The sequence below is a fragment of the Aspergillus saccharolyticus genome, assembly GCF_003184585.1.
Source record: "Aspergillus saccharolyticus JOP 1030-1 unplaced genomic scaffold BP01scaffold_54, whole genome shotgun sequence".
Classification (NCBI taxonomy): Eukaryota; Fungi; Ascomycota; class Eurotiomycetes; order Eurotiales; family Aspergillaceae; genus Aspergillus; species Aspergillus saccharolyticus.
This window is the reverse complement of record NW_020290664.1, coordinates 70786-94766: the sequence shown is the minus strand read 5'-3', so window position 1 is coordinate 94766 and position 23981 is coordinate 70786. Positions and strand designations below refer to the sequence as shown.

At 49.5% G+C, this 23981-nt stretch overlaps 10 protein-coding genes across 10 annotated transcripts; 7 read left to right on the top strand and 3 right to left on the bottom strand.

Moving 5' to 3' along the window:
* Positions 1-71: 71 nt before the first annotated feature.
* On the top strand, positions 72-1505 carry BP01DRAFT_350087 (uncharacterized protein; the record flags this gene model as incomplete). Its single annotated transcript, XM_025573785.1, has 1 exon — positions 72-1505. The coding sequence occupies one exon, from the start codon at positions 72-74 to the stop codon at positions 1503-1505; it is 1434 nt and encodes a 477-aa protein (XP_025427000.1).
* Positions 1506-1896: 391 nt separating this feature from the next.
* Positions 1897-3237, bottom strand: BP01DRAFT_188624 (uncharacterized protein). Its single transcript, XM_025570932.1, has one exon. It carries the CDS (start codon positions 3032-3034, stop codon positions 2288-2290), a length of 747 nt encoding a protein of 248 aa, XP_025426999.1. The 5' UTR covers positions 3035-3237; the 3' UTR covers positions 1897-2287.
* A 1168-nt stretch (positions 3238-4405) lies between these two features.
* Positions 4406-4899, top strand: BP01DRAFT_188616 (uncharacterized protein). The gene has a single exon (XM_025570931.1). The coding sequence runs from the start codon at positions 4469-4471 to the stop codon at positions 4718-4720; it is 252 nt and encodes an 83-aa protein (XP_025426998.1). The 5' UTR covers positions 4406-4468; the 3' UTR covers positions 4721-4899.
* A 261-nt stretch (positions 4900-5160) lies between these two features.
* On the top strand, positions 5161-8689 carry BP01DRAFT_360772 (transcription factor domain-containing protein). Its single transcript, XM_025575987.1, has 7 exons — positions 5161-5438; positions 5508-5590; positions 5778-6764; positions 6814-7206; positions 7257-7481; positions 7530-7685; positions 7742-8689. The coding sequence occupies exons 1-7, from the start codon at positions 5349-5351 to the stop codon at positions 8595-8597; spliced, it is 2790 nt and encodes a 929-aa protein (XP_025426997.1). The 5' UTR covers positions 5161-5348; the 3' UTR covers positions 8598-8689.
* A 630-nt stretch (positions 8690-9319) lies between these two features.
* maiA (maleylacetoacetate isomerase MaiA) lies at positions 9320-10151 on the top strand (the record flags this gene model as incomplete). Its single annotated transcript, XM_025579808.1, has 1 exon — positions 9320-10151. Exon 1 carries the CDS (start codon positions 9441-9443, stop codon positions 10149-10151), a length of 711 nt encoding a protein of 236 aa, XP_025426996.1. The 5' UTR covers positions 9320-9440.
* Positions 10110-11793, bottom strand: fahA (fumarylacetoacetate hydrolase FahA). Its single transcript, XM_025570929.1, has one exon. The coding sequence runs from the start codon at positions 11595-11597 to the stop codon at positions 10299-10301; it is 1299 nt and encodes a 432-aa protein (XP_025426995.1). The 5' UTR covers positions 11598-11793; the 3' UTR covers positions 10110-10298.
* Positions 11794-12353: 560 nt separating this feature from the next.
* On the top strand, positions 12354-14106 carry BP01DRAFT_188559 (uncharacterized protein). Its single transcript, XM_025570930.1, has 2 exons — positions 12354-12558; positions 12606-14106. Exons 1-2 carry the CDS (start codon positions 12482-12484, stop codon positions 14062-14064), a joined length of 1536 nt encoding a protein of 511 aa, XP_025426994.1. The 5' UTR covers positions 12354-12481; the 3' UTR covers positions 14065-14106.
* Positions 14107-15432: 1326 nt separating this feature from the next.
* On the top strand, positions 15433-16184 carry BP01DRAFT_408577 (uncharacterized protein; the record flags this gene model as incomplete). Its single annotated transcript, XM_025578822.1, has 2 exons — positions 15433-16009; positions 16102-16184. The coding sequence occupies 2 exons, from the start codon at positions 15433-15435 to the stop codon at positions 16182-16184; spliced, it is 660 nt and encodes a 219-aa protein (XP_025426993.1).
* Positions 16185-19685: 3501 nt separating this feature from the next.
* Positions 19686-20399, top strand: BP01DRAFT_260937 (ankyrin repeat domain-containing protein; the record flags this gene model as incomplete). Its single annotated transcript, XM_025571296.1, has 2 exons — positions 19686-19853; positions 20352-20399. Coding segments are annotated over 2 exons (216 nt in total), but the record flags the coding sequence as incomplete, so codon positions are not given.
* Positions 20400-22719: 2320 nt separating this feature from the next.
* Positions 22720-23604, bottom strand: BP01DRAFT_350075 (uncharacterized protein). Its single transcript, XM_025573784.1, has 3 exons — positions 23239-23604; positions 23094-23174; positions 22720-23045 (listed from the first exon to the last, which is right to left on the bottom strand). The coding sequence occupies exons 1-3, from the start codon at positions 23272-23274 to the stop codon at positions 22788-22790; spliced, it is 375 nt and encodes a 124-aa protein (XP_025426991.1). The 5' UTR covers positions 23275-23604; the 3' UTR covers positions 22720-22787.
* Between the last annotated feature and the right edge of the window lie 377 nt (positions 23605-23981).

The following is a 23981-nucleotide window of genomic DNA, read 5'->3' as shown; positions in this document are numbered from 1 at the left end:
ATAGATACCCAATCTTGTTTTTTTTTTTTTTCAACTGAACCAACCTCGCCTTGAACTATTGTATACCCATCATGTTCGATCTCTCCAAGTTCCAAGACCACATCGGCCAGCTCCCCAGCCTCAAAACCTACACCCACCTATTGCTTTCCTTCCCCATGTCCGACGGCTACTTCCAACGCGCAGCCGCCATCCACGCCCTATATGCCGCCACCGAAGCCCTAATCACCGACTTCCCCTGGCTAGCAGCAGAGGTCAAACACGAGGGTCGAGCACCAGGCAACTCCGGTACCTTTCGCCTGCAGTCGTGCCCCAGCAGCCGACCCGAGGACCTGGTCATCGTGCGCGATGCCTCCGACCTCTGCCCCTCCTACAAAGAACTCCACGCCGCCCGCGGCCCATGCTCAATGCTCCCGGTGCGCACCCTCGGCCCGGTTGTCTGCTTCCCCGAGCAATACGAAGACTCCAGCCTCCAGCCCGCGCGCGTGTTCGTCATGCAAGCGAATTTCATCCGGGGAGGGTTGTTACTCGACCTTGCCGCGCAGCACAACTCCATCGACGACATGGGTCTGCACCAATGCGCGCGTCTCCTGGCCAAGGCCCTTCGCCACGAGCCCTTTTCCCCTCTGGAGCTGGATCAGGGGAATCGAGACCGTCGACAACTCATCCCGCTGCTGCACGACCAAGACGATGGACCGGAACCGGTCCTCGACCCCTCGCATCTCCGCCACAACAACAAGTCCGCCCCGTTCTCCTTATCTCCAAACCCTCAAGCCCTCCGTCCACCGGCACAATGGCACCACTTCCACATCCCCGCCCACCACCTCGCCAAGATCCACGACCGCGCCACCAAAGACCTGACCACCCATGCCCCCAAGCTCCAGCGCCACCAGAGACCTCTCGCCGGTCCTACTGCACCAGCATCATACATATCCACCACAGACACCCTCTGCGCCTTCCTCTGGCACCACCTCTCCGCCGCCCGCCACCTCTCCCCCTCCCAGCGCACGCAATTTTCCCGCAGTATTGACGCGCGTCGCGTGCTGGGTATCCCGGCAGCATACATGGGCCAGATGACCCACACCGCCACCGTCAGCCTCACCTACCGGGACCTCCGTGCGATGAACCTCGGCGAGACGGCCGCGGGGCTGCGGGATAGGCGTGTGGAGGTGGATACCGAGTATGCGGTGCGGAGCTGGGCGACGGTCCTCGCGCAGACGAGGGACAAATCGAGGATTATGTTGGAGGGTGAGAGCGAGTACGATCGTTTGGCTGATGTTCGGGTGTGCTCGTTGGAGCATGCAGGGTTGGATTCTTGTGTGTTTGGGGCGTTGGGGAGGCCGGGGCTGGTGAGGAGGCCGGGTTCGGAGCCGTTGGAAGGGGGGGTGCATTTCTGGGAGGGGAGTGAGGATGGGGGGGTGGAGATGATGGTTTGTTTGGGGAAGGGAGAGGTGGAGGCGTTGAGGGGGGATGAGGGGTGGAGCGAGGTGGTGGAGTTTGTGGGTTAATTAGATGGTCTGGTGGGAGATGATCAATGGTGATGGTTGGTTAATGGTGATCTAGTTGTTTCGGAGGTGGTTTTGCATGTGGATTGCTAGTAGTGAGGTATAGTCCTGTGTGTAGTGGTGGGGTTGAATGGGATTATTCTCATTATCACCTTCTTTTGGGGGGTTGGCCACACCGGATGCTGAGATCATACCTCGAATTTAGTTAAACCGAGCAAAAAGGGATCTGTGACTACCGAAGTGGCGAGAGAGAGAGAGAGAAAGTGTGTGTGTGTGTGACACTGACTCTCTCCTGCTCGGCAGAGCCACCATGCCACCAAGCGACTCATTTCTCTTCTCGCCGAACCCACCCCAGACTCCTGCACAGCCAACCAAACCGAGCGCCCTCTATCTTTCAGTGCTAACTTCTCCTTGAGAACAGTAGCTACCTACCTCAACGCCGGCTCCATCCGAAAAGCCCGCTCCCAAACCCCCGCCGAAGCAGCCTTCCACTCCTCCTCGCGAAACGCATACGGCCAACCATACTGCTCCTGCAACGTCCTCTTGATCCTCGGATACTGCCCCCCATCACATCAGCACAGCTCACCCCAAACTCACACAATCACACCAAGAAAAGACAACCTACCAACTCAGCCCACTCCTCACCCCAGAACCCGCGCTGCACCGCATGTGCACTGGGAATCACCTCCAACGCCCTCAACTTCTTCAAATATCTCGCCAAATACGTCGGCGCATGATGCGCAGAATACGCGCGGTAATCCTCCACATTGCCCCCAGCCGGCGCCTTATTCCGATCCCAGACGCGGAGTGTATCTGGCGTGGCTTGTCAGTCCAAGTCCAATCCAATTGAAGATGCGGTGCTGGGTAAGGAAAGGGGAAGGGTTGGGAAACGTACTCTCTCTAGTATCCAGAATCCAATGCACCCCCTCATCTGTCGCAAAAGTGAGCGCGAGCTCCCACGGAAGCAAGAACCCCGGGTCGGGGGCTCTTGTGCCGTACCATTCGGGGTCCCGGCCGCCGCGGATCTCCTCGTCCTCCAGGTAGACGAAGGCCTGGGAGCGCGGGGTGAAGGGGATGTCGTGGGCGAGACTGGAGGTTTGGAAGTAGGGGAGTCGTTTCATGAGGGAGATGACGGCGGGGGCGAGACCGAGGGCTGCGCAGAGGGCCTCGTTGATGGCGTGGCCGGTTTCGGGGGGCGGATAGATGAGTTCGTGGGGCTGGATGTAGTCTAGTTGGAGGTAGAGGTGGTAGATTTGGGTGATGAGGGTGGTGATGGTTGGTTCGTGGTAGGGGAGGCGCTGGATTGGGAAAGCGGCGATGGGGCTAGTTTCTGAGTCTGAAGGGGATTCTGAGTCGGTGTCAGAGGGGGCTGGTGGTGGTGATTCTTCTGGTTCTTCTGGTCCTGGTGGGTGGGGGGTTTGGCGTGGAGGACCCCTGCGCCAGTGGAAGAGGATGATGAAGGTAGCGTAGAGGAGCATGAGGAGTTGCAGCCATTCTCTTAGAGATTGCGGGAGAACTAAACATGGACACATCTTTGCCAGTGTTCGGTTGGTGACGTTGCCGTGTACAGTATAGGGTGGATGTCAATTTTATCGGTATCATGCGAGAGGATGCAGGGATTATTAAGTTGGGTGCAGAATATTTGACAGTCGCACCCTCAATGTCTTGCTGTACAGGGTCAGAAGCCTGACTGACAAGCCAAGCTTATGTCGAACTAGGAAACGTTGAATTATTAGTGGTTTACCTACTATCGATTTTATGCTTCAAGATGGCGTAAGTCATGCTGCCGGTAACTTATAGGCGGGACAGTACAGGGTGGGAAAGACTGGCTACGTACTAGGCTCCAACGCTTGCTGCCTGGGAAACGGGGCGACAACCTGCCAGCTGCCTTGATTGGTTCAGCAAGAACATCTACTACAGATCACGTGCATTGGTACATACCCAACGCATCTGGTCCTGACTGGAATCGATTCCATGTCGATAACAAGGTGATTTTATTTCTCTTGGGCTGCATAAGACCACAGAAAATACAAGTTCAACTCAGGCCTAGGTACTGGTTCTGTACACTGCAGCATTAGTGTCACCCACAGAGTAACAAGAACCCCTATTCACCATCCCTGCAACGCGCACTACCACAAACCCTTGACGAATCCACACGAAACCCCATCGAGTCTAGCCAGCATCCACCTTATCCCACCTCCTGCGGATGTGAATGCTGAACATCCACCGCCTCCTGACCCGGGCCGTAGTGTACTCGCTGGGCATCAAAGCATCAGAAACCACCTTGTCCCCCTGCGTCGAGGACCCATTTTCTTGCGAAGAATTATACTAGGAAGTTAGGTGCGTGGAGTGGTGATGAGTTAGGGCTGCTAGGGGTGTACCCTAGTAGTTTTGTCACTCATGTAAAGATATAGTTCGAAAGCTCTTTCGGCTATTTCGTCTTATGCAACTGCACGTTCAGGAGAACTTCAATCCATTTATCCACTAACAACACTTTTCATGGAGCTCCTTTGAGTAAGTCGAACTCTATGTAGAGAAATACAAGGAACTCTATAAATACTATGGAATGATGTATCTTCCGTAGATTCAAGAAGAGATAGTATGATAAACAAAGCATGTCATCTCTCTGATCCATAGCCATTGTCTGAATAATAAATTTCTTGAAAGTATAAGACTCGAATGCTATAAGTATTAAGATGCTAAAGTTACTTTGACACCAGCCAAAGATGCAGACTGTGATGACGTTGTTCTCCATTGACAACCATCACCTCACGGTCCCACCAACAAGGGTTCAGTTGTCTCTAATTTACCAATAGGTTAGATTTCTCCACAAATGCCTTTTGCCTCAGAGCATATCCCAGGAATTTATGAAGTGAAAGTGGATCAGTTTCTGACTATAGTGATCGGCTGACATGATCAATTGCAATAACTAGAAGATATCCGCTCATATGAAATGACAAGACTTGATGTGTGCATCATTCTCTAATGTGATGGAGGCCTCATGGCTGCTGGTGGTCAGTTTGACGCTTTTGAAATGTTGTCGAAGACGAGCGCCACATCCGCTTGCGCATCTAGACCCTGGCTGTTCTCGAGTGCTTCTACTAAGACCGGCAGATCCTCGTCGACAAAAAGCCTGCACCTCGCGCATGCCTTCATCCACGACATCCTCGGAGGTGAGTAGGCGGGAAAGTGTTTGCTCTGCACAGTACGGAACCTGACGCCAGCGGAAATAGCAACACAATTTTGATCCGGAAGAGTCATCCTTTGAACGTGTCTGATTTTGTCCTCATTTTAGAGTTGCTGATGGATTTGATATAGTTATTTGATTGGCTTTGTATGATTGATCTTGCAGTGTCATGTTCCGTTGTGCCAATGATTACCGTAGACATAATTTTAGAATAAGCAACGCTTTCAATGTCTTGCAATTTGATAATACTTAATACCCCTGGAGGGTGGTCACATGACCCAGATACAATTCGGGCGCAACCGGAGTGGCGGGAGTTGTTGGTGCGTGTTGAATGAGCCAGCAGTGGGTGTGCGGGGAGGACAGAAGGGGGACTCACGTGCTGCCTTCGTAAAAGCGGCAACACCCGCAGCGAATCGTCTCTATTACCCCATGCTTTGCGCTGCTTTTTCATCTTTAAGTTTATTCGCCATTACTGGTCTTGCCCAAAAAAACATGCAAACTTTTCCTGAATCCACACCGGACACTGGGTGATTCGGTACCTCACTCCCCGGCGTGATCTCCTCTTGATTCGCTTGCGCCCTCGGGTTAAAGCCGAAAAGACCCTGCTGTGCCTCCCCGCACTACCGTCGCGCAAACCCGACCGCTTAATTCAAGCCAAAATGCAGCCTCACCAGCTCGAGAAGCCGAAGCGGGCACCTCGAAAGCATGTAACCACCGCTTGTGTCGCTTGTCGTGAGAGCAAAATCAGAGTTCGTAGTCTCACTTTCCTCTCAGATCTCAGTCTACGCAGGACGCTTGCGCTAACATCTGCCGCTCAGTGTGATGGCTCGACTCCCCACTGCCAGAATTGTCAAAGGAAAGGAAAGGAATGCAAATATCAACACGGGGACGATAAACGCAAGTATGTCCCACTCTAGCGCTCACTGGCATTTCGTATCTCTCGAAGTTCTGGCACTTTTCATGCATTTGGCAACTTCGCGCACGAAGCACAAGGATGGGTGGAGCACTTGTCAGCACTCAAGGACAAATACCTGCTGGCACCGTTCCTCCGTCACCACAGCCTCATCGGGCTGACCATTTTCTCTCAGAGTATCTTTACGTGCCGCAACAGAGCTGTTCTCCGCTAGAATTGATCAACTATGCCAATTCATCTACGATCACGGCCTCGAGCCGCCTCCAATGAAGGAGGAGGATGAATCAGGCATGAATAGAGTTTTGGACACATTGCAGATCCCTCGTGCGTCAACGAAGGTTGGTAATTCTACCACCGCCAATGCGCACAGCGCGACCTCTTTGCCGCATGTGCGGTCCCCTGCTAACTCTCCGACCTCTCCCAATTCAACGTCGAATCGACAGCTGGAGGGGGACAGTGCATCTGAAGTATCTCCACCCTCACCAACCACAGGCCCCCCTCAGTCGTCTCTTCCGATTTCAGAGCTGAATCAATCGGCTATCCCTCCGTACAATGTGAACATGGGCTTGCCCAGCAACATCAAAACACCTTCAGACTGGGGATTCACCCTGCCGACGGCGGAAAGCTTGGATGCTCTGTACGCCAACATTGACGGTCGGTCTAATGGGTCACAGGACACCAGTCTGAGTCCTGATAGCTTGCAATTGTCGCAAGACATAGCTCAGCAGCCTGGTGTGCTCCTCAACCAGGCTTGGAATGAAAGAGATGCCGATTCGAACAGTGGCGAAGAAGATGAAGCCGAGAATGATGTCATCGAGCAAATTTCGCATCGCATTGGGACGCTGAAGCTTTCCGGTGATGGTCATCTACGGTTCTTCGGAGCAACTTCGAACCTCAACTTGGTGGACGTTTCGGCCTCGCAACAGCATCAACGTCCGGACGCTCGAACTGTTCGTCATGACGGTCAAGATATCTTGAACCACTTGCGCGTGGGGCAGCCCGTCAGTCAATCTCTGGAGGACCATCTCGTGGAACTATATTTCACCTGGCAGAATCCCAGCACCTATGTGGTTGATAAGGAGATGTATTGGAAAGCTCGAGCAGAGTGGAGAAACGACTTGATAGATACGCCTTTTTACTCGGAGGTCCTTACCAATGCGATGTATGCTATTCTCCAGGCCGCTGTCGTTATGTGCGGCTGACAATCTCAGGTGTGCCATTGGAAGTGCCTTCGAAGCCCGGTACCATCCCACCTTCATCACATTTCCGAAGTCGCTCTCGGAATTCTTCGCCGATCGAGCGAAGGCTCTTCTAGAAATTGAACTGGATTCCCCTTGTGTCGCTACGGTTCAGGCCCTTGTTATATTGAGCTCCCATGAGGGTTCTTCGAACCGTGATGCGAGAGGATGGCTCTACAGTGGTACGTACGTTGACTCGGATGGAGAGGAGATCACGGATCTGACCTTGTCAGGAATGTCTATGAGGCTCGCATTTGATCTGGGACTGCATCTTGATATGACGCCCTATGTCGAGAAAGGTGAGATCAGTGTCTTTGAGGCTGATGTCCGTAAGGTAGCTTTTTGGGGCAGCTACACCGCAGACCAGTAAGTAGTATCAGCCCAGGAGTCAGGCCGACATCTAATGGAGAGGACAGTTTCTGGGGCTTTTATCTTGGGAGGCCTTTTCGGATGAGTACCGGGGACATCACGGTCCCGAAACCTGCTTCCGACCTGGGTGCTGAGAAGGAAGCCATGTGGCACCCGTACGGTCTTTCCGCTAGGTCAGAAGCACTTGAGAAGGGACTGAGAAACCCCAACGAGTTGATCAGTCGTCAGTTTGCTGTACTCTGGGAGATTATCTCTCCAGTTGGCCATATTCTGTAAGCCTCTCATCACTCTGTAGCTGTGCAGCCGCTGACGCTTCTTAGTTATGGGTGCTCCGATATTTCTCCGCATGACCTTCAGAGGCTTTGCCACCAGGTAACAGATGATCTATTTGCATGGAAGGCCAACCTACCTTCCAATCTAGACATCGACATCTTGAACGACACCGTGCCCAAACTGCCCCATCTCCTCGTATTGCAGTAAGACTTTCTGCGTGCTCGTTTGTATCGAATCATTACTGATGATTATCCCGCAGCATGCAATACCATCAAATAGTGATCTTCACTCACCGTCCGTGGGTGTCTAAGAGCTATATTCAGCCGCGTAGCCCACGCCAGGGACCTGGCTACCACCATGCGCGAAGGATGTGCATCGAATCTTCCACCGCGATCGCACAACTCCTCCACATCTATGAAAAATACTACACTTTTCGTCGCATGAATAGTCAGGTCGTAGCCATGATATTCAGCGCCGCGCTGATTCTCCTCTACGTCACAATCTCCAACTCCCGACAAGGCAGCGAGAACGGCAGGAACGCTGAAATGGTAGCCTACCTGAATCTCTGCTTCCGTGCCTTGGATGAGATTGGTCAGTCATTTGAGAACGCAAAGCGAACGCGGGATTTTCTCGTTAGCCTGCAGCGGCGGTGGCAAGCGCACATGCGTCGCTCCGGGTCGGCTATTAAGCGTCAGATGAGCCAACAAGCGCTGTCACAGAAGCCCGCAAGCAGCCGGACATCGGACGCACACCTGTCAAGGAAGAAGTCGCGGACCACAGCGCCTCGGAACCGGGCCGCTATGCCTCTTTCAATACCGACGGCGCACTCACTTGCCGCTGCCGGCATGCCATTGGCACCGCAGGTCGGAGGCCAATCAGTTCAGCCACCGCTAGTGGATCCCGCGCCGCCATTGACTGCATGTCAGCCCGGGGACTTCGACTGGATCCGCGATTCCGAGCTGCAGCTGCTGGGCGATACTCTTGGCGAAGAAGGCTTTCCGCCGCTGGGGAACACCAACTTGTATGCCGAGAATGGCACCCTGCCTTCGCTTAATGATATTGAATCCTGGTGGGATTCACCCGAGGGGAACGCGTTTGGAGGGAGTTCGCTTTGATAGACTGGACCCGACACGAAGAGTTTTGTCTGGAATGTTTCTGTGCTTAGATTTTAAATAAGATAGATTATGACGTAAGTCATGAGGCATTTAGTGGCGGATAGTTGAATTTAGTATGAGCCGCACATGTACCGGCCGCGATTACGAAAGGAGTTCAAGTAGGCCAGAAAGGAGGTTGAGTATTGTACGATGGGGCCGGACTGGACGAGGGGTAGGACAAAGACATGCTCGGAGCTATACGAGCTCACTCCGTCGAATGGATGGCATTGACCCGCATGGAAAGGGGCGGAAATCGGCGGGCGGGGGAGGGGCGTGCGGAAATCATTCCGTTGAGTCCGTGCTGTGCTTGACTCGACTCGTGAATGCATTCATGACCTATACTGCGTGATTGAGATAGAGGAGAGTTTTGAACTGTGCGATGGCTCAATCGATAAGGAATTGACTAAGTATAGTAGAATTTCTCTTATACGTATAGAAGAGAAAGCAATACGGCACCAGAACAAAATTCAACTACCTGGCGAGGATACTTGCAGTATAGTATATGAACAAGCATAAAAGGAACCATGGGAGTTTTCAGCATATGTGTGAGGAAAGCATTCGTTCCTTCTTGTCGTGTGACATGAAATAAAGCCATCCCGCATCTCCGCGGTTATCCTTGCATTACTTACAGTGTACATAATATGAATGTAGCGCTGCACTTGTCCATATATACCAACGGTCTACTACAATATACTAAATCCTGACCCATCATCCATAACTTGTATCATACAACCACCCCCATCCAACCAACATATATCCCATCCAGCCTAGTCCTGTGAGTCAACACATTCAGTGAGAGACATCATGCCCGAAATCATCCTCTACACCTACTTCCGCTCCTCCTGCTCCGCCCGCCTGCGCATCGCCCTAAACCTCAAATCTCTAAAATACACACCCGTCTACATCAACCTCCTCAAGAACGAACAACACTCCCCGGAGAACCTGGCCCGCAACCCTTCGGGCACGGTGCCTACCCTGCTCCTTCTCAACTCCCCGGACTCCGCCAGTCCAGAAGAGGAGGGAGGAAGGTCCGCCGGCACTGTCAAAATCACCCAGTCCCTGCCCGCCCTCGAATACCTTGACGAAGCCTTCCCGGACACACTCCCCCTCCTCCCCGCCAACCCAGAGACCAAAGCCCTCGTGCGCAGCCTCGCGGCTATCATCGCCTGCGACGTGCAGCCTGTCACGAACCTCCGGATCCTGAAGCGCGTGGAGGCGGTTGGCGGGGACCGCGCGGCGTGGTCGAGGGAGTTGATCGAGGAGGGGTTGGCGGCGTATGAGGCGGTTATTGCTGTGCCGGGGGTGAGTGGGTTGTATAGTGTGGGGGATGAGGTGACGGTGGCGGATGTTTGTTTGGTGCCGGCGGTTTGGGGGGCGGAGAGGGTTGGGGTGGATGTGAAGGGGAGGTTTCCGGTGGTGGCCGGGGTGGTGGGGAGGTTGGAGGGGCTGGAGGGGGTCAGGAGAGCGCATTGGGGGAGGCAGGGAGATACCCCGGTCGAACTTAGGGTTGAGTAAGTAGTAGTGGTGGCAGGTACGAGTGTTTCTTTGGGGTTTGTTTATGTTTCGAAGTGGTGGTTTTGTGCAGCGTAGGCATTATTTGTATTCATTGGAACAATATACAACAGCCAGCGAGGTACTAGTACTAGTACTACTACTAAGTATTCAGTCCAAATTCAACTGTACAGCCGGCAAAATCTTGGCCGTACAGTCCCCGAATCCCACATAACTCCCCTCCGTCCCCGCCTTCCCCCGCAAGACTACCGTATCGCCATCCTCCAGGAAAATCCGGTCCGAGCCGTCAGCCAACTGGATCGGCGTCTTGCCCTTCGTCTGCTCGATCAAACTGCCCTCCTGGCCCTTCTCCTTGCCTGAAATCGTGCCGCTGCCCAGCAGGTCGCCCGTGCGCAAGTTGCAGCCCGTGATCGTGTGGTGCGCCAGCATCTGCGGAAACGAGAAGATCAGGTTTCGGGCATTACTGCGCGAGATCATCGTGGGCTGGCCGCCCTCATTGGTGATCTCGAACTCGAGCGGGATGTCGAAGACGCTGTCGGTGCGCTTCTCGCGCAGATAGGGCAGCAGCTTGTCGTTGTTCTCCGGCTCCAGCACTGCCGTGCGGAACGGCTCCAGCGCGTCCAGCAGCACCACCCACGGCGAGATCGTCGTCGCCCAGTTCTTCGCGTTGAACGGGCCCAGCGGCACGTACTCCCACGCCTGGATGTCCCGCGCCGACCAGTCGTTCATCAGCACCAGCCCGAAGATGTGGTCCTCGGCCTCCTTGATCGAGACGGGCTGGCCCATCTCGTTCGGCGTGCTGACGAACGCCGCGATCTCGAGCTCAATGTCCAGCCGCTTGCAGGTCGTGAAGGTTGGCACCTTGGGCACCGCGGTCGGATCGCTGAGGATCTGGCCGTGCGGGCGGTGGATCGGCGTGCCGGATGGCACGATCGAGGATGCGCGCCCGTGGTAGGCGACGGGCAGGTGCTTGTAGTTGGGCTGCAGCGCGTTGTCGGCGCCCCGCAGGAGGACGCCCATGGTGTGGGCGTGGTTCAGACCCGCGTAGAAGTCCGTGTAGTCGCCGATTTGCATGGGGACATGGTTGGTCACTTCGGACAGAGGCAGGAGGGCCTCTTCCTGCAGGGAGACGTTCTCTTTGAGGATCTGCGGGTAGGGCGTATCGGCGCGGAAGACAGCCTGAATGTACTCGCGCACTTGGCGGTGCACTGGCCGTCCCAATGCTGCGAAGGCGTTGAGAGTGGGCTGGCTGAAGACATTGAGGTACTGTTCGAAAGAGGGGAGCTGAGCGAAGCCGCCGGACGAGGCAAAGGCATTCAGGTTCAAGGCATAGTCGCCGATGGCAATGGCCGGGACGCGCGAGGCCGCTTTGGCAGTGGAGATAATTCCGAACGGGATGTTGGCCAACGAAAAGGGCGAGTTTTTGGGGATCTGTAGCCAGGAAGCCATAGTGGGTGTGATGGAGGAGGACGATGCGAAAATAGAAAATGGAGGAAGAAAAGAAAAAGGACAATGTGGAGAGAAGTTGAAGTATGTGTGAATTCTTAATGAGATGGAGAAATCGCGGGGTTGCGCGCCTCTCCGCGGAACCAAATCCGTCTCCGCTTAGCCCCGGCAATCCCCATTCCGCGTCTTTCCCCCGCAGCCCGGGCTGCTGCTGCTGTTCCGCTGCGGCTGCTTCCTACACTTCCCCCCTTCCGATCTCATCGATCTCCATTTTGTCTCGGGTACTCGCTATGAAGCAGTACATCATTTCCTCAATTGCTCAAGTTCAATCCATGGCCAGCAGAAAGCCCTGACAACATCTTCTTCCCGGTCGCTGGCCGCTTCGTGCCGAGCTTCAAGAATCGAGCAACATCGCATACTGTACCTCGACTCCTCGTGTCCCAACCGGTTGTGTTTCAAGCAGAAGATCAAACCGCATCTGATGCTCTCTGCTACACACTCTCGAGTCCGTTAGCCAGCGGATGTCGAGCAAGTTTCCGAGCGAACGCGAAACATGGCATGGCAGGCAATGCCCATTCAGCTGCCTGGGCGAATTTGGACAATCAACGCAGAGCCAATCAGACATCGACATTCTGCCAGAGCTCTAGATGAAGCCCTAAGATATGACGAGGACATCAAATCTCCAACCTTCGAGTGGGCATTGGATGCAATTTGAAGGCCATCATCACCCCTGTCAATTTAGTGCCATGTGACTAAACTTGGTCTAGCGGAATGCACCTTTAGTGCCATCGGAAATGCCTCGCTAGCTGCTTAGTGATTCATTCAAACTTCGGTGTCTTCTATTTACCGTGCTAACGACCCCTGTCTGGACCCGTAAATATCATATCATGTCTCAAGAAGCCATTCGACCACCAAAGAGCCGGGTGTTCCGGACAAGATCTAAAACAGGCTGCCGCACCTGCCGGTAGGTATAAAGGAGCCACACCCAAAGTCATCATTAACCATCACCAGTACACGACGTATCCGATGCGACGAGTTCCCTGTGGCTTGTAAAAACTGTACCTCCACGGGCCGGAAATGCGATTATGACTTGCATCGGCTGCCCGTGAAGCGCAATCTGAGTCTGCTGCCACGCAGCTTGTTAGGCCGCCTACATGCGTGGACTTTGACCTCAGACGAACGAAACTGTTTCGCATTCTTTCAACTCCAAACCGTTCCAGGGCTGGCTGAGGTGTTTGATTCACCGCTGTGGGAACGCTTTATTTTGCAGCAGAGCTCTGCCGATCCCGCGGTATCCCACGCAGTGATCATGCTTGGCGCAATCCATCAAGGCGCAGTGATGAACCGTATGAGGCTGTCTGGTAGCCGCCCGCATAATTCCCACTTGAACTTTTCTCTTGAACAGTCAGCACGAGCATTCGCTCTACTGAACAGACGCCACGCCTTCAATGACCCCCAGTTCTATCAGACTGTTCTCACATGCTGCCTTCTGTTCGTTATGGGAGATATACTGCAGGGAAACTATGAGAAAGCGGCCATGCACGTTTATCATGGAGTGAAACTTCTGAACGAGGGACTCGCACAGGGACGGGTACTCGACCAGTTCCTTGTCGACGTATTCAAGTTCCTCCAGATCGCTTCCGCACTGTATGCCCCCAGCGGGTCAGCCGAACCCTTTGTGACAGCAGGGAATCCTGAGTGGGGAACCCAAACAAGTCCTATCATCATACATAGTATTGACTCTGTCCGCCAAGCTCTATCGGAAACGCTCAACTACGGAATCGCCCTGATAGGATATACCATGCGGTCCCCGGCGGCGGAGGTTCGTGCGAGGTACGAAGATCTGTGGCTTGCCAAACAAAGAATCACTTCCCGGTACGAGCAGCTTGTCTTAGCCTTCGATCAGCACTGTCGAGAGCGTATCTCCCCGTTAAGTCCCAAAGAAAACCGTGCAGCGGAGGTGTTCCGTCACGTTGTCCTGACCCAAATAGTGGGGCTGCGGCTGGTATTTTCCGATGGTCTCAGCACTAACCATTTAACTGCCGACTGTGCGACGCTGCTTTCCAGCAGTCTAGATATCATGGCTAAGATGCCTAAACGCACAACATTCGTGATGGAGCCTGTGGTCACTGTCGGCTTGCACATGGTGGCCACTCAGAGCCCAGACATTCATATGCGTGTACAGGCCATTGAAGCCTTGCGTGCCTGGCCACACACGGAAGGAATGCACAACTCGGAGATTTGTGCCGGGATCGCGATGGAGGCTCTAAAGGCAGAGTTGCGGCGGATGGCAGAGAACGGTGAAGGCTCGATTGTTGCTGATTTTCCTGAAGGGAGAGACCAGTTTCTGGTTGACGTCCTTGAATCAGACCAGAATGCTGCTAGTTGGGCCACTGTCCGTTGCTCTCAGTTCAAAATCGAAGATGTGTTACATCAACCCGATTCCGACGATGATTCACCGTCTATGTAAACCTCATAGAGGCTAGGTCTGAGATCCTGAAGTATTCATGTGAATAGATTCGATTCTTTGTGAATACAATGAACCCACAATACATCTCTTCTTAATAGTCACTCTGACTGAAATGTAATTTCTCCGATTGATTCATGCCTGACTTCATTAAGTGTCATACCACCGAGTTCAACCGAAGACTATTACGAAACAACCACGGTTGTAGTTATTCCGCCAGTATGATGCCTAGGACGCGTGAGTCACCTCGATGATGGGCCAGTTGAAATTACGGGCTCCCACATTTCCAAATATGAACTGGTCATTAGCGTTGTGGGCCATGGTTGAAATTATTCTGCTCTTCTATCACTGTCACGCGTCTAGCATCCTAGTGAGCAAATCTAGGAAACTTTCTAGAACTGTTCCATCTGTACCATGTTACTCAAATCAGCCCTACCCTAGAGGATCATGGTTGCATGATTCAGACGGTTAATGGCCGGAAGGACGGGAGGATGCCAGTGAGCCAGTCTGAGAAGTCTGCCAGTACATCGCTCTCGGGGTCTTAATACTCGACTGGAACTTTTTGGAAGAGATTTCATTGAAGCTGTCTAGTAGCGCGTTGGAAAGATCTTTCTCCAAAAGACCACAATAACTATTTTGAGCAGGTCTTAAAGGTTTCCTCGAGGCCTCCTGGGTGTCGAATGAGTCGTTTGCAAGCCACCATGGTCGAAGCTGTTCTGTTCAGTGTTCGCTACGATGCTCAGCTGGGCATCATTAGAGATACCATGGTAAAGCATCGCAAGAATTTTCAGTCTCTTGAGTCACTGACTGTTGGAATTATGCGTCAATTGTTTAAAAGCCGCATTGTCTGCCCTGTTCTTTCCCTATTATCCTTCTTTCCTTCCTTCCTTCTTCACCCACAACAAGCTGATCGTCAGATTTTCAGACAACCACATCAAGCAATTATCTTGACATCAAACCAACTGCCTCTCCAAATCAAGCAACTTTCTCTTTCCTCCTTGGCCCCTCATCTTTATCATTATCATCACCACCACCTTGTATTGTGTTGTAGATTTACTACACAGTACAAAGATTACCATGCACCACAAAAGTGGAACGGCTCCCTCTCCTGCAACCACCTCCAAGTCCTCCACAGGGAAGTGGAGATGGTTGCGTTGGGCCATCCCTGTGGGGGTGGTGGTTTTGGCCCTGATCATCTTGGACACCTGTCTTGGGATTCTGCTTCCCAGGCACTCGAAGTCAACGGCCATCGTGAAGATGCCAGATGGGGGACGTAGTGGAAATAGTGAGTCTCCCACAGGTCATCCTGGGGTCCCTGATCCTGGCACTACCATCCCCGGCCCATCTCCTGCCCAGCATATTAAGGCTGTCATGCCTATTGAGCCTTTCGTGCCTGTGAGACCTGTTGAGCCTCTTGAGCCTGTCACTTCTGTCGTCCTTGCTCCCCCTGTCACAACCACCCCTCCACTTCCCACTACAAGCACAAAGGAAAAAGCCAACCAACCACCAACAGCTACTACGCCCCACCACTCGACCGTCGCTGACTGCAACGTCGTCTATGCCGTGACATACACATTCTACGGCTACCCGGACAACGATCCCCCCGGTGCGGACATCGCCTACAACTGTGGGCGGGGGACCAGTGCCGGCGGCACAGGCACCTGGGACGACCCTCTGACTTTCGCCACCGCGCCTGGAGAATTTGCTCCCTGCGAGGTCATCTACGCGCCGTACATCCAGAAGTACCTCATTCACGAGGACTACTGTGAGACCTGCACGCGCCGCTGGAATGGCCTTCTTGGTCCCCAGATGTGGCACGTCGATGTCTGGTTGGGTGGGGATTCGGTGACGAGTGCAGGGGAGCAGCTGTCTTGTGAGAACCAGCTGACACCTGGCTTGGAGAGTCAGGTGGTTATTCGAGATCCGAGGGCGGATCTGCCTGTTGACGGTGAGTGATTCCTTTTTCGTTGTTGATATAGGTAGAAGAGAGACAGGGGGAGGTGCTCGTATGTTTATAATGTGGCTAACATGCAATGGCAGACGTGTTGTTCTACGCTGGAGGACGTTCCAGTTGTGGAACCGAGCATGTCTATCATGCGTTGGTGGCGGGTGACTATTGTTGAACTGTCCAGTAGGACAGGAATCTTCTATTGCCTGCAGTTGCTGGTCTTGCTGTATATTAGATAGTTTTGGAAAGTTCGTCTCTAGATTATTGCTTCAGATGTTTTTGGCATTGCTGCTATCGTTCCTTTTGATTCCATTAATACCATGTATTGGGTTTGCTGTATCCGGTAGGGCGTTATTCTGTTGCTATATTGAGCCCCTAATGAATTAATCTCCTCAACTAGCATGATCCGACTGTAAGATGCTTCATATTTGAGCCATGAGCGCGGAGTAGAGGTGTCAGGAACCAGTCGAGGCAGGAGCAGGTGTGGTCATGTGAGCATGATGCTAGGGAAAAGTTTCGGGCAGGGATCCGTTCACTTCTTCAATCACTTCTCCATGGATATAACCATCTCAGATCCTCCTTCGACACGTATTTTTCCATGCAAAAGTCGGATAAGTCCCAGTGCTGTACGAAGTCTTTCCTGCCTGCTGACTTGAAACTATTGCAGTGTACCCTCCCCGTGGCTCGCGACGTATACCTCTACTCTGTCCTCAACTTGCCCTCCTAGTCTTCATCTTGAAGCTCAAGGCCAAGGGTCCACAAGCTTATTTACCTCTTCTCCGCTTGGCATCACACCTGGAGAATGAGCGCGAGATATATGGAAGGGCATGCACTATTGGTGGTCTGATAGTTATATAGAGGGGATACTTGAGTGGCCGAGATCGTGCATCCACTGCAGTCAACATTAACCATCGCACGTATCATCGCATCAGTCACCAGCTCGAGAAACACGCCTGACACAACCCAAGTACAATTGGTCCCAGATTGGATTATCGCAGGTATTGCGGGAAAATGAGACTCATGTCTTTTTACAAGGTTCCCTCGCGATATGATGGCGAAGATGCGCTAAATGCTGACATGTTTGAGACTCAATGCTTTCCAGCTAGGGCCGAAGACACCTTGATACTGATTGACGACATGAGCTCTCCGACGGTGGGGGTCACTGGCAGGCGGCACAGCTGGATAACGTGATGATGACAGGGCTGGCGGCCCGGGCGCGCACCCAGGAGCAGTGGTATCAGCTTTTGGATAGCGCGGGGTGAAAGGTGCGAAGTTGCGCTCCTGCCTCGATGGGGATGCGTAGGTGTTTTCTGGAACGCATGCTATCCATCCCTTAGCTATTGATGAGACATATGCATTGAGGAGAATTTTTAAATAGTAAAAGACAAAAACATACAACAGAAGGGATTCGCTGGTGGTCACCCACCCAACTACTAACCTCCCGGCGTGTGGCTTGAACGCGGCCAGAAGGCGGGTGGGTTCCGCTCGGGTGAGCTAGCGGGTGAGGCCGCTTTACGGTCGCGCGACCGGGGGTGACTTAGGGTGAGTGACTTTTAAGAATGGGTGAGCAATCACCCCGTCGCGCAACGTTCAGCAATCTCACCCGTTGAAACTCTGTTATCCACTTCATCTCTGTGTAGCAATGATGATTGGTTTGTAATAGTGTGCTGGAATTGACAAGCCACGAAACTGACTCGAGATTATCTACTTTAGGTCTAGCTGCCACGTAATCAATCCTATTCCCCAATCTGACAATAAGGGAACGGAAGCCCCATAAAATTAACGCAAAAATCGCCCTACCTCGATCCTTTATAGAGATTTGGAGTCAACAAGATTATGTATCAATGGTTAAATATTTCAAATCAGAAATTGGAGCCAAGTTTTTCATCCAGACATGATTCAAGTATATGTTTTAAGGACACAGCGAATCCAATAATATTTGGATGTTTGCTTATCAAGAGAATAGTATCAATCTTTCATACAAATAGTGGTTTCAGCCTTGCTGAGTCAGAAGAAAATGTCCCCTCTTCCTATCTTTCTACATCCTGACCAGCTGTTTACGCAACAGTTGACAAAATCGAGATCAGCAATATATTGGTTCCAGAATTCAATCCAGATATCACAAGTATTATACTGAACCTTGAACATTTGATTCATATCCTATATCAGGTGAATTGCAAAAAATCGTGCTGTATGGAGTATATATTAGAATCTTTTACTCTAATTACAGCCGCTCTGTACATAGCCCCTCTCAGTCTTGTTTAATTTAATCCTTTCTAGCCCAACTACTTATCTTAAATAATGTTTCTCCCCTTAGAATACTTCTCTTTTCGACCCTTATTAAATTCATAGCTGTCAAAAATGGCGAGGGGTTCTCATGATTGAATTGATTGATGATGATATCCTTAGAATCAACGGGGCGGAACCACGAGATATCCGCCAAAGGCGGAACCGTCTGGCAGAACCACCACCTTCCATGCTGGAAGGTTATCGCCTCAGGCGATTCACTACAATAGCTTCAGAATTATAATCATGGCAGAAGAAGACTGGACATATGATATATTTAAAAAATACTTCTCAAGATTAAGATAAACTTCCAGAAGTCATTAAAAAGGTACTAAAACAAAAACACTCGAAAAAGAATTATATATCTCGGACCTTTCTAGGAAATAGAAACATTAACCCGAACTTTCTTAAATCTAAAGATATACTCTTGATACTTGTAGTACGACATCCCTCACATATTAATATACTAGAAATGCTTATTAAGATTGAAGGGCTCGACATGGATATAAGTAATAATAAAGGACAGACTGCTCTTTCCTACGCCTGTAAGCTGTATAAGATTAAATATGTCAAAGTCTTACTGCTCAACAAAGTATATCTAAATCTATAGGATTAAGAGGGTCGTACTTTATTATTATAGGCAGCAACGCCGACCGGCAAAGGAAATAATTTTTCTAATGTAATAGAACTACTCCTGAAATATAGAGTAGATGCTAATGAAGAGGATCTTCAAGGATAGATTCTACTAATATAGGCAGTCTCCAAAGGATCCTATATTATTGTTGCAGAATTATTATCTTTCGATACAGAAAATATTAACTACTAAGATACGCAAGATTGTACGCCACTTTCCTTAGCCGTAGAATTTTAATACCCAGAAATTGTGGATCTTCTTCTTCGTGTTGGAGCCAATCCAAGTATTGAGGATAATAATATGGAGGTGACTTTGATATAAGTAATTCATACACAGTAAACTAATACAGTTCAAAATATTTAGGCCGTGCCTAACGCGGGCATAAATCATCGAATTCGGGGTGGAGTTTCACCATTGACGCTGGCAGTGAAGCTCGGACTTACTTAGATTACAGAGCTGCTTTCAAGATCCGAGGCTGACGTATATACCAAGGACGAGGACAGCTACACTCCTCTAGGATAGGCAGTCATCAAAGGCCAAAAAGCAATAGTAGACTTACTGATTTCCTTTGGCGCTGACTTGAAATACAAGCATCAAAAACACGACTGCTGCAGGGCACTGCTACTTGCTATAAAACATGAACAGAACTGTGGTTAATAAGCTACTCCAACAAAATACTGAAGTCAATTGTGCGGATGTGCATGGTTATACATCTCTAGCATAGGCAGTCAGGCAGGGCTCTGATGAAATAGTAAAAGATTATCAGCCGAGAGAGATATAAATATAGACACCAAGAATATAAACAAACGAACACCTCTATCTTTAGCAGCGGAGTATGACCGGTCCCAGATCGTGCAGTATCTTTCACAACAGCAAGCCGATATCAACTCCAAAGATCGGGAAGGGCAGACCCCGCTGGCGTGGGTGATCAGGCAATCACAGGACAATACAGTAGTTGAACTACTTTGCAACGAGACAATTGACCTTGAACATCATAACATGAATGATAACTCACCACTCTTTCTTACCATAAAGACTAATAACAGCTTTTTGATATATATTATAATAAAAGCGGGTGCGAATACAATGCGACTAGTTAATAGTCATACATATTTCTGGTGGCTTGTCAAGGCTAGATTCGAGATGAAGAATAAGCCAGAAAGCTTTATGGCTAGTCGACGACAAGCTTTCCAAATACTCGAAATTGTTCCCTACCATTCAGATCCAGACCTTCTAGAGAACAATAGAACCTTGTTATCATGGTCAGCGGAGTATAGTGACTATATGATGGTTCAGGCGCTTCTCGAACACAGTGCTAATCCTGATATTCGCGATGGACCACCAATAAACACCCAAATACACTCTATTAAAACAAAGCGAATAGACGCTAGCTTAAGCTTTTCTAAAACACTACTATTATAGGCATTGATTAATGGTCATCTTGCTGTGGTGGACATGCTGAAAGAAAAGGACTCTTTATTATTATATCTACTTAATAAAGAAAGAGAGCTTCTAGGTGATCCAGAAGCTTTGAAGCTGGTTTGTAAACTTCTTAAGACAGTATATAACTTTAATAAGCTTAATTCTGAAGGCAGATATACACTTTATTTACTGAGTAATATACAGGATACAAAATTTGCTAAAGCCCTGTTAGATGCGAAGAATATGGAAGATTCCTTGAATCTATAAGATAATTCTAGAAAAACATCTCTCTATTATACTTTAAAAGAGAAGAACGAAGCATTTGCTTGGATGTTACTTAAGAAAGGAGCTGATATAAGTAATATCTCTACTAAAGCTTGGTTTTATCTCAGTAACAAGGCTATACAATAGATTGAGTTCACACGGTAAGATAGTGGTTCTATATCTTTGTGTCTGCACCCGAGTGTGGGGGCGAATGGTGTCGATTAATTAACGAAAATAAAAATCATACTTTGGTAAGAAGCGCCTACTGCTTAAGGTTCTCGCTGACATTTCAAGTCTATTCCGGAGAGGGGACCCTACTTGGTCGCGAAAAGGGCCTAGGCTTGCTTCCCAAATGATTAGGTACGATTACTTCTGTTGAGGTTATTTAAAATAAAATTCTTTGTTATTTAAGTCTTCAGAATCTCATATCTTAGTCTACTTTCCTACTAATAAAATCAACATTGAATCAAAACTCGCATTATGCTACTTTTTCAGGTATTGAGTAGAACAAGGAGTCGAGTGCGAACGGGGACTTTTATACTTTTAGGAGTATATTATTAGACAGTCGAATCCCTTAAACACCAGCGGAGCTCTGTAGTACTTTTATTGACCACCTAGGTCAGGAATGGAATAGTATATACACTGGTGTGATGGAAACTATCAAGACGACTATAAGTACAATTATTTCTATTTAATCTTTCTGTCTTATCTTTGTACACGATTGCTGATTTTGCCAGCGGCGTGACCAACTTTTAAGACAGGGCCAAGGTCAAAAAATAATCCAGATTCTTGCTTAGAATAGAGTAAGATATACCGAGCTGCAAAGAGCTTTATGCTAATATATTGAGAATCTCTGACAAGTGATTGATGAAGATACTACTATTTTTCCCGGACAGAAAAAATAATTACAGGTATAGGTTAATAAATTTGACAAGTCGGTCAAGGCCAAGGTGCTTAGGATTAAACGAGCGGTTCGAGAGCTTTTACAGATTGTGTGTATATTTTTGAACCGTTTGACTGCCTCTAACTTTTCCAAAGGAATTTGCTGGATCTCAATCAGCGAGGCAGCAAGTATCAAATGACTTAGCTGGATTACAGTCAGTATTCAGAAATCCCTAATGTACTTTTCTGACTATTCCTTCCACAGTTTATTTTTCTGCCATTGATGTTTGTCTCAGTAAGTTCTTCTACTATGAAATACACGTTATTGAGCGGCGAGTCTCACCCTTACCGCCTTGAGGAGAGGGGCGTCCATAAGGCGGTGAATTCGACTCTGGCAGTAGATTCGTCCCAGGCGGTAAATCAGTCTCCGACGGTGAACCAGTCCTTAGGTGGTGAAATCCAGTACTATGCTCAATCTTAGGTGGCAAAATCTAATGAGAAGATGACTCAGAATCCCTTGGCAGATACGCCGACCTCGCAGATTGTCTTATTCCCTTCCCAGTCACATTACCTCCCGTCATTAGACTTTCAAATCAAAAGACATTGAACTTCGTTTAACAAAACATAAGATCAGAGATTATTTGTGTGAAATAGGTCTCTGAGGCCTCCTGAAAACAAGCTGCAATCACATTATCCGTATACTCTGATGCCAGGCGCCTGAAGACACGAAAGAATTCCTGTTATATGCAAAAGTATTGAGGATAAATGCAGCGCAAAATTGAACGAAGCGGTAAAGTCGCAGATGGAATTAATATCTGGTTCTGAGGATTCTGTTCAATTTTGAATGCCAATCTTTTTCGAATAGTGGCTATCTTGAAGCACGGGGAAATCGCCCTTCCGATAGGTCCCAAACGAAACATTTTCCCTACAGAGAAAGCACAATCTATGAAGAATTGACTGAGACGCACAAGGGAAGTTCAGTAGTGAAGGTGAGAAATTATATTGAATGATCAGTCTATACGAGCATCTTTCTTAGAACTTGCAGTCTAGTTCAAACAATAACAGTTTATAATTCAGGTTATACTTACATCAGCTTGGCTAAATTCATACTAATATTCAAGCTAGACATCAACAGGGAGCGACCGAACCATAGTGGGATAATTGGCTATGAAACGAAAGAGATAAAATTTTCATGTAAAGATTGTGTTTGTAACAAGAAATTCAGATCCGATCAGCTCAGTGCTGGATATTCCGACCCTTACGCTGCATATACCCAGCCACCCAAATAGACTACTTCTGTTCGAGATCGTCATTTGTAATAGCCTTTTGGTCCAAGTAGCTTTTATTTATCTCACGACCTGGACTCACTCTGCGAAGCACTTCCTCATTCGCACGATTATCCACATTACTTCCTTCGGGTACCGGGGCATGTGGACGAGAAATAGTTTGCCGTGAAGGATGAGCGGTGCCAGTCTGTAGGATTCCTTCATCGGTTACTCTGTTAGCTTCGGAGAGAGCAAGATCTCCGGAGTCAAAATATGTTCGTTCCTATATCTTTATTAGCTTATACTCTTTCCCAGCCGCCGTCAAATTTACTCTAGACTTATATCGATGCAAATCTCCCAATGTCTGGCTTTTGTACTTGGTCAAGATTCTCTGTTCTCTTTCGGAAAGCAGCTGACAGAGATACAAACAGTGAGCACTTTCCGCGAGAAAGAAGGGGGAAATGATCTCACATTACCTCCTCATGAGTATTGGGACTAATTTTCTTATCCATAACGAGTTTGGGTAATAAATAGCTGTATAATACGACAAGCACACTATGAAGCTTCCGGTAGCTGGAAAAGGATGCTTTATCATAATCACTTGAAGGAAAAAGGAAGACAATATAGCCAGTTGCCACCCTTCATTCCTGCAACACTCGCTTTTATGTCGGTTTCATATTTTCGATGTCACCGCTCGAACCAAAGCTACTTACCTGAACTCTGCCACTCCCGGGCGGAAACTATTTCCACAATGCAGCACCGGTCGACCCTCAGCTGAACTCATAGAAACTTTGATCTTCCGTTCGTGGTTTATTTTCATAATCAAGATTTAGAATTCCTGAATTCTTGACCAAGACCAGTAATTGGAAAGACTGGAACAACAATATTAGGGACTCTGCAATAAGTTTACTATTTATTAGATCACATCCAGCAACTCAAAGCCAATAGACTGGTCCATTTTTGAGGATCTCAATTTGTGGAGATAATAGATTAGCGGTGGGAACTGATAGGCCGATTAGTAATTCAGCCATTATGTTAACGTAATCCACATGCGAGCTGGCCGCCCAAGCGAGCCGGCTTCCGCGCGCGTTATTTTCGCGTTCTTCAATTCGAAGCAATTCAGTCACCAACAACACCACCAAATATGCCTCGATCACCAAATTATTTAGTGGAACAAGAAGGCCGTATCTGCCTTGCAGTTGAGGCTATTCGAACTGGC

What these genes read in the sequence shown, in the direction of transcription:
- BP01DRAFT_188624 (XM_025570932.1), bottom strand. Translation starts at nt 3,034, where the DNA reads ATGTGTCCATGTTTAGTTCTCCCGCAATCTCTAAGAGAATGGCTGCAA.
- BP01DRAFT_188616 (XM_025570931.1), top strand. Translation starts at nt 4,469, where the DNA reads ATGTGTGCATCATTCTCTAATGTGATGGAGGCCTCATGGCTGCTGGTG.
- BP01DRAFT_360772 (XM_025575987.1), top strand. Translation starts at nt 5,349, where the DNA reads ATGCAGCCTCACCAGCTCGAGAAGCCGAAGCGGGCACCTCGAAAGCAT. An exon ending in CACGGGGACGATAAACGCAA is followed by an intron (nt 5,591 to 5,777) that starts GTATGTCCCACT and finishes ATTTTCTCTCAG; the next exon opens with AGTATCTTTACGTGCCGCAA. An exon ending in CCCCATCTCCTCGTATTGCA is followed by an intron (nt 7,686 to 7,741) that starts GTAAGACTTTCT and finishes ATTATCCCGCAG; the next exon opens with CATGCAATACCATCAAATAG.
- fahA (XM_025570929.1), bottom strand. Translation starts at nt 11,597, where the DNA reads ATGGCTTCCTGGCTACAGATCCCCAAAAACTCGCCCTTTTCGTTGGCC.
- BP01DRAFT_188559 (XM_025570930.1), top strand. Translation starts at nt 12,482, where the DNA reads ATGTCTCAAGAAGCCATTCGACCACCAAAGAGCCGGGTGTTCCGGACA. An exon ending in ACAGGCTGCCGCACCTGCCG is followed by an intron (nt 12,559 to 12,605) that starts GTAGGTATAAAG and finishes AACCATCACCAG; the next exon opens with TACACGACGTATCCGATGCG.
- BP01DRAFT_350075 (XM_025573784.1), bottom strand. Translation starts at nt 23,274, where the DNA reads ATGGATAAGAAAATTAGTCCCAATACTCATGAGGAG. An exon ending in GTCCCAATACTCATGAGGAG is followed by an intron (nt 23,175 to 23,238) that starts GTAATGTGAGAT and finishes TATCTCTGTCAG; the next exon opens with CTGCTTTCCGAAAGAGAACA. An exon ending in TGCATCGATATAAGTCTAGA is followed by an intron (nt 23,046 to 23,093) that starts GTAAATTTGACG and finishes ATAAAGATATAG; the next exon opens with GAACGAACATATTTTGACTC.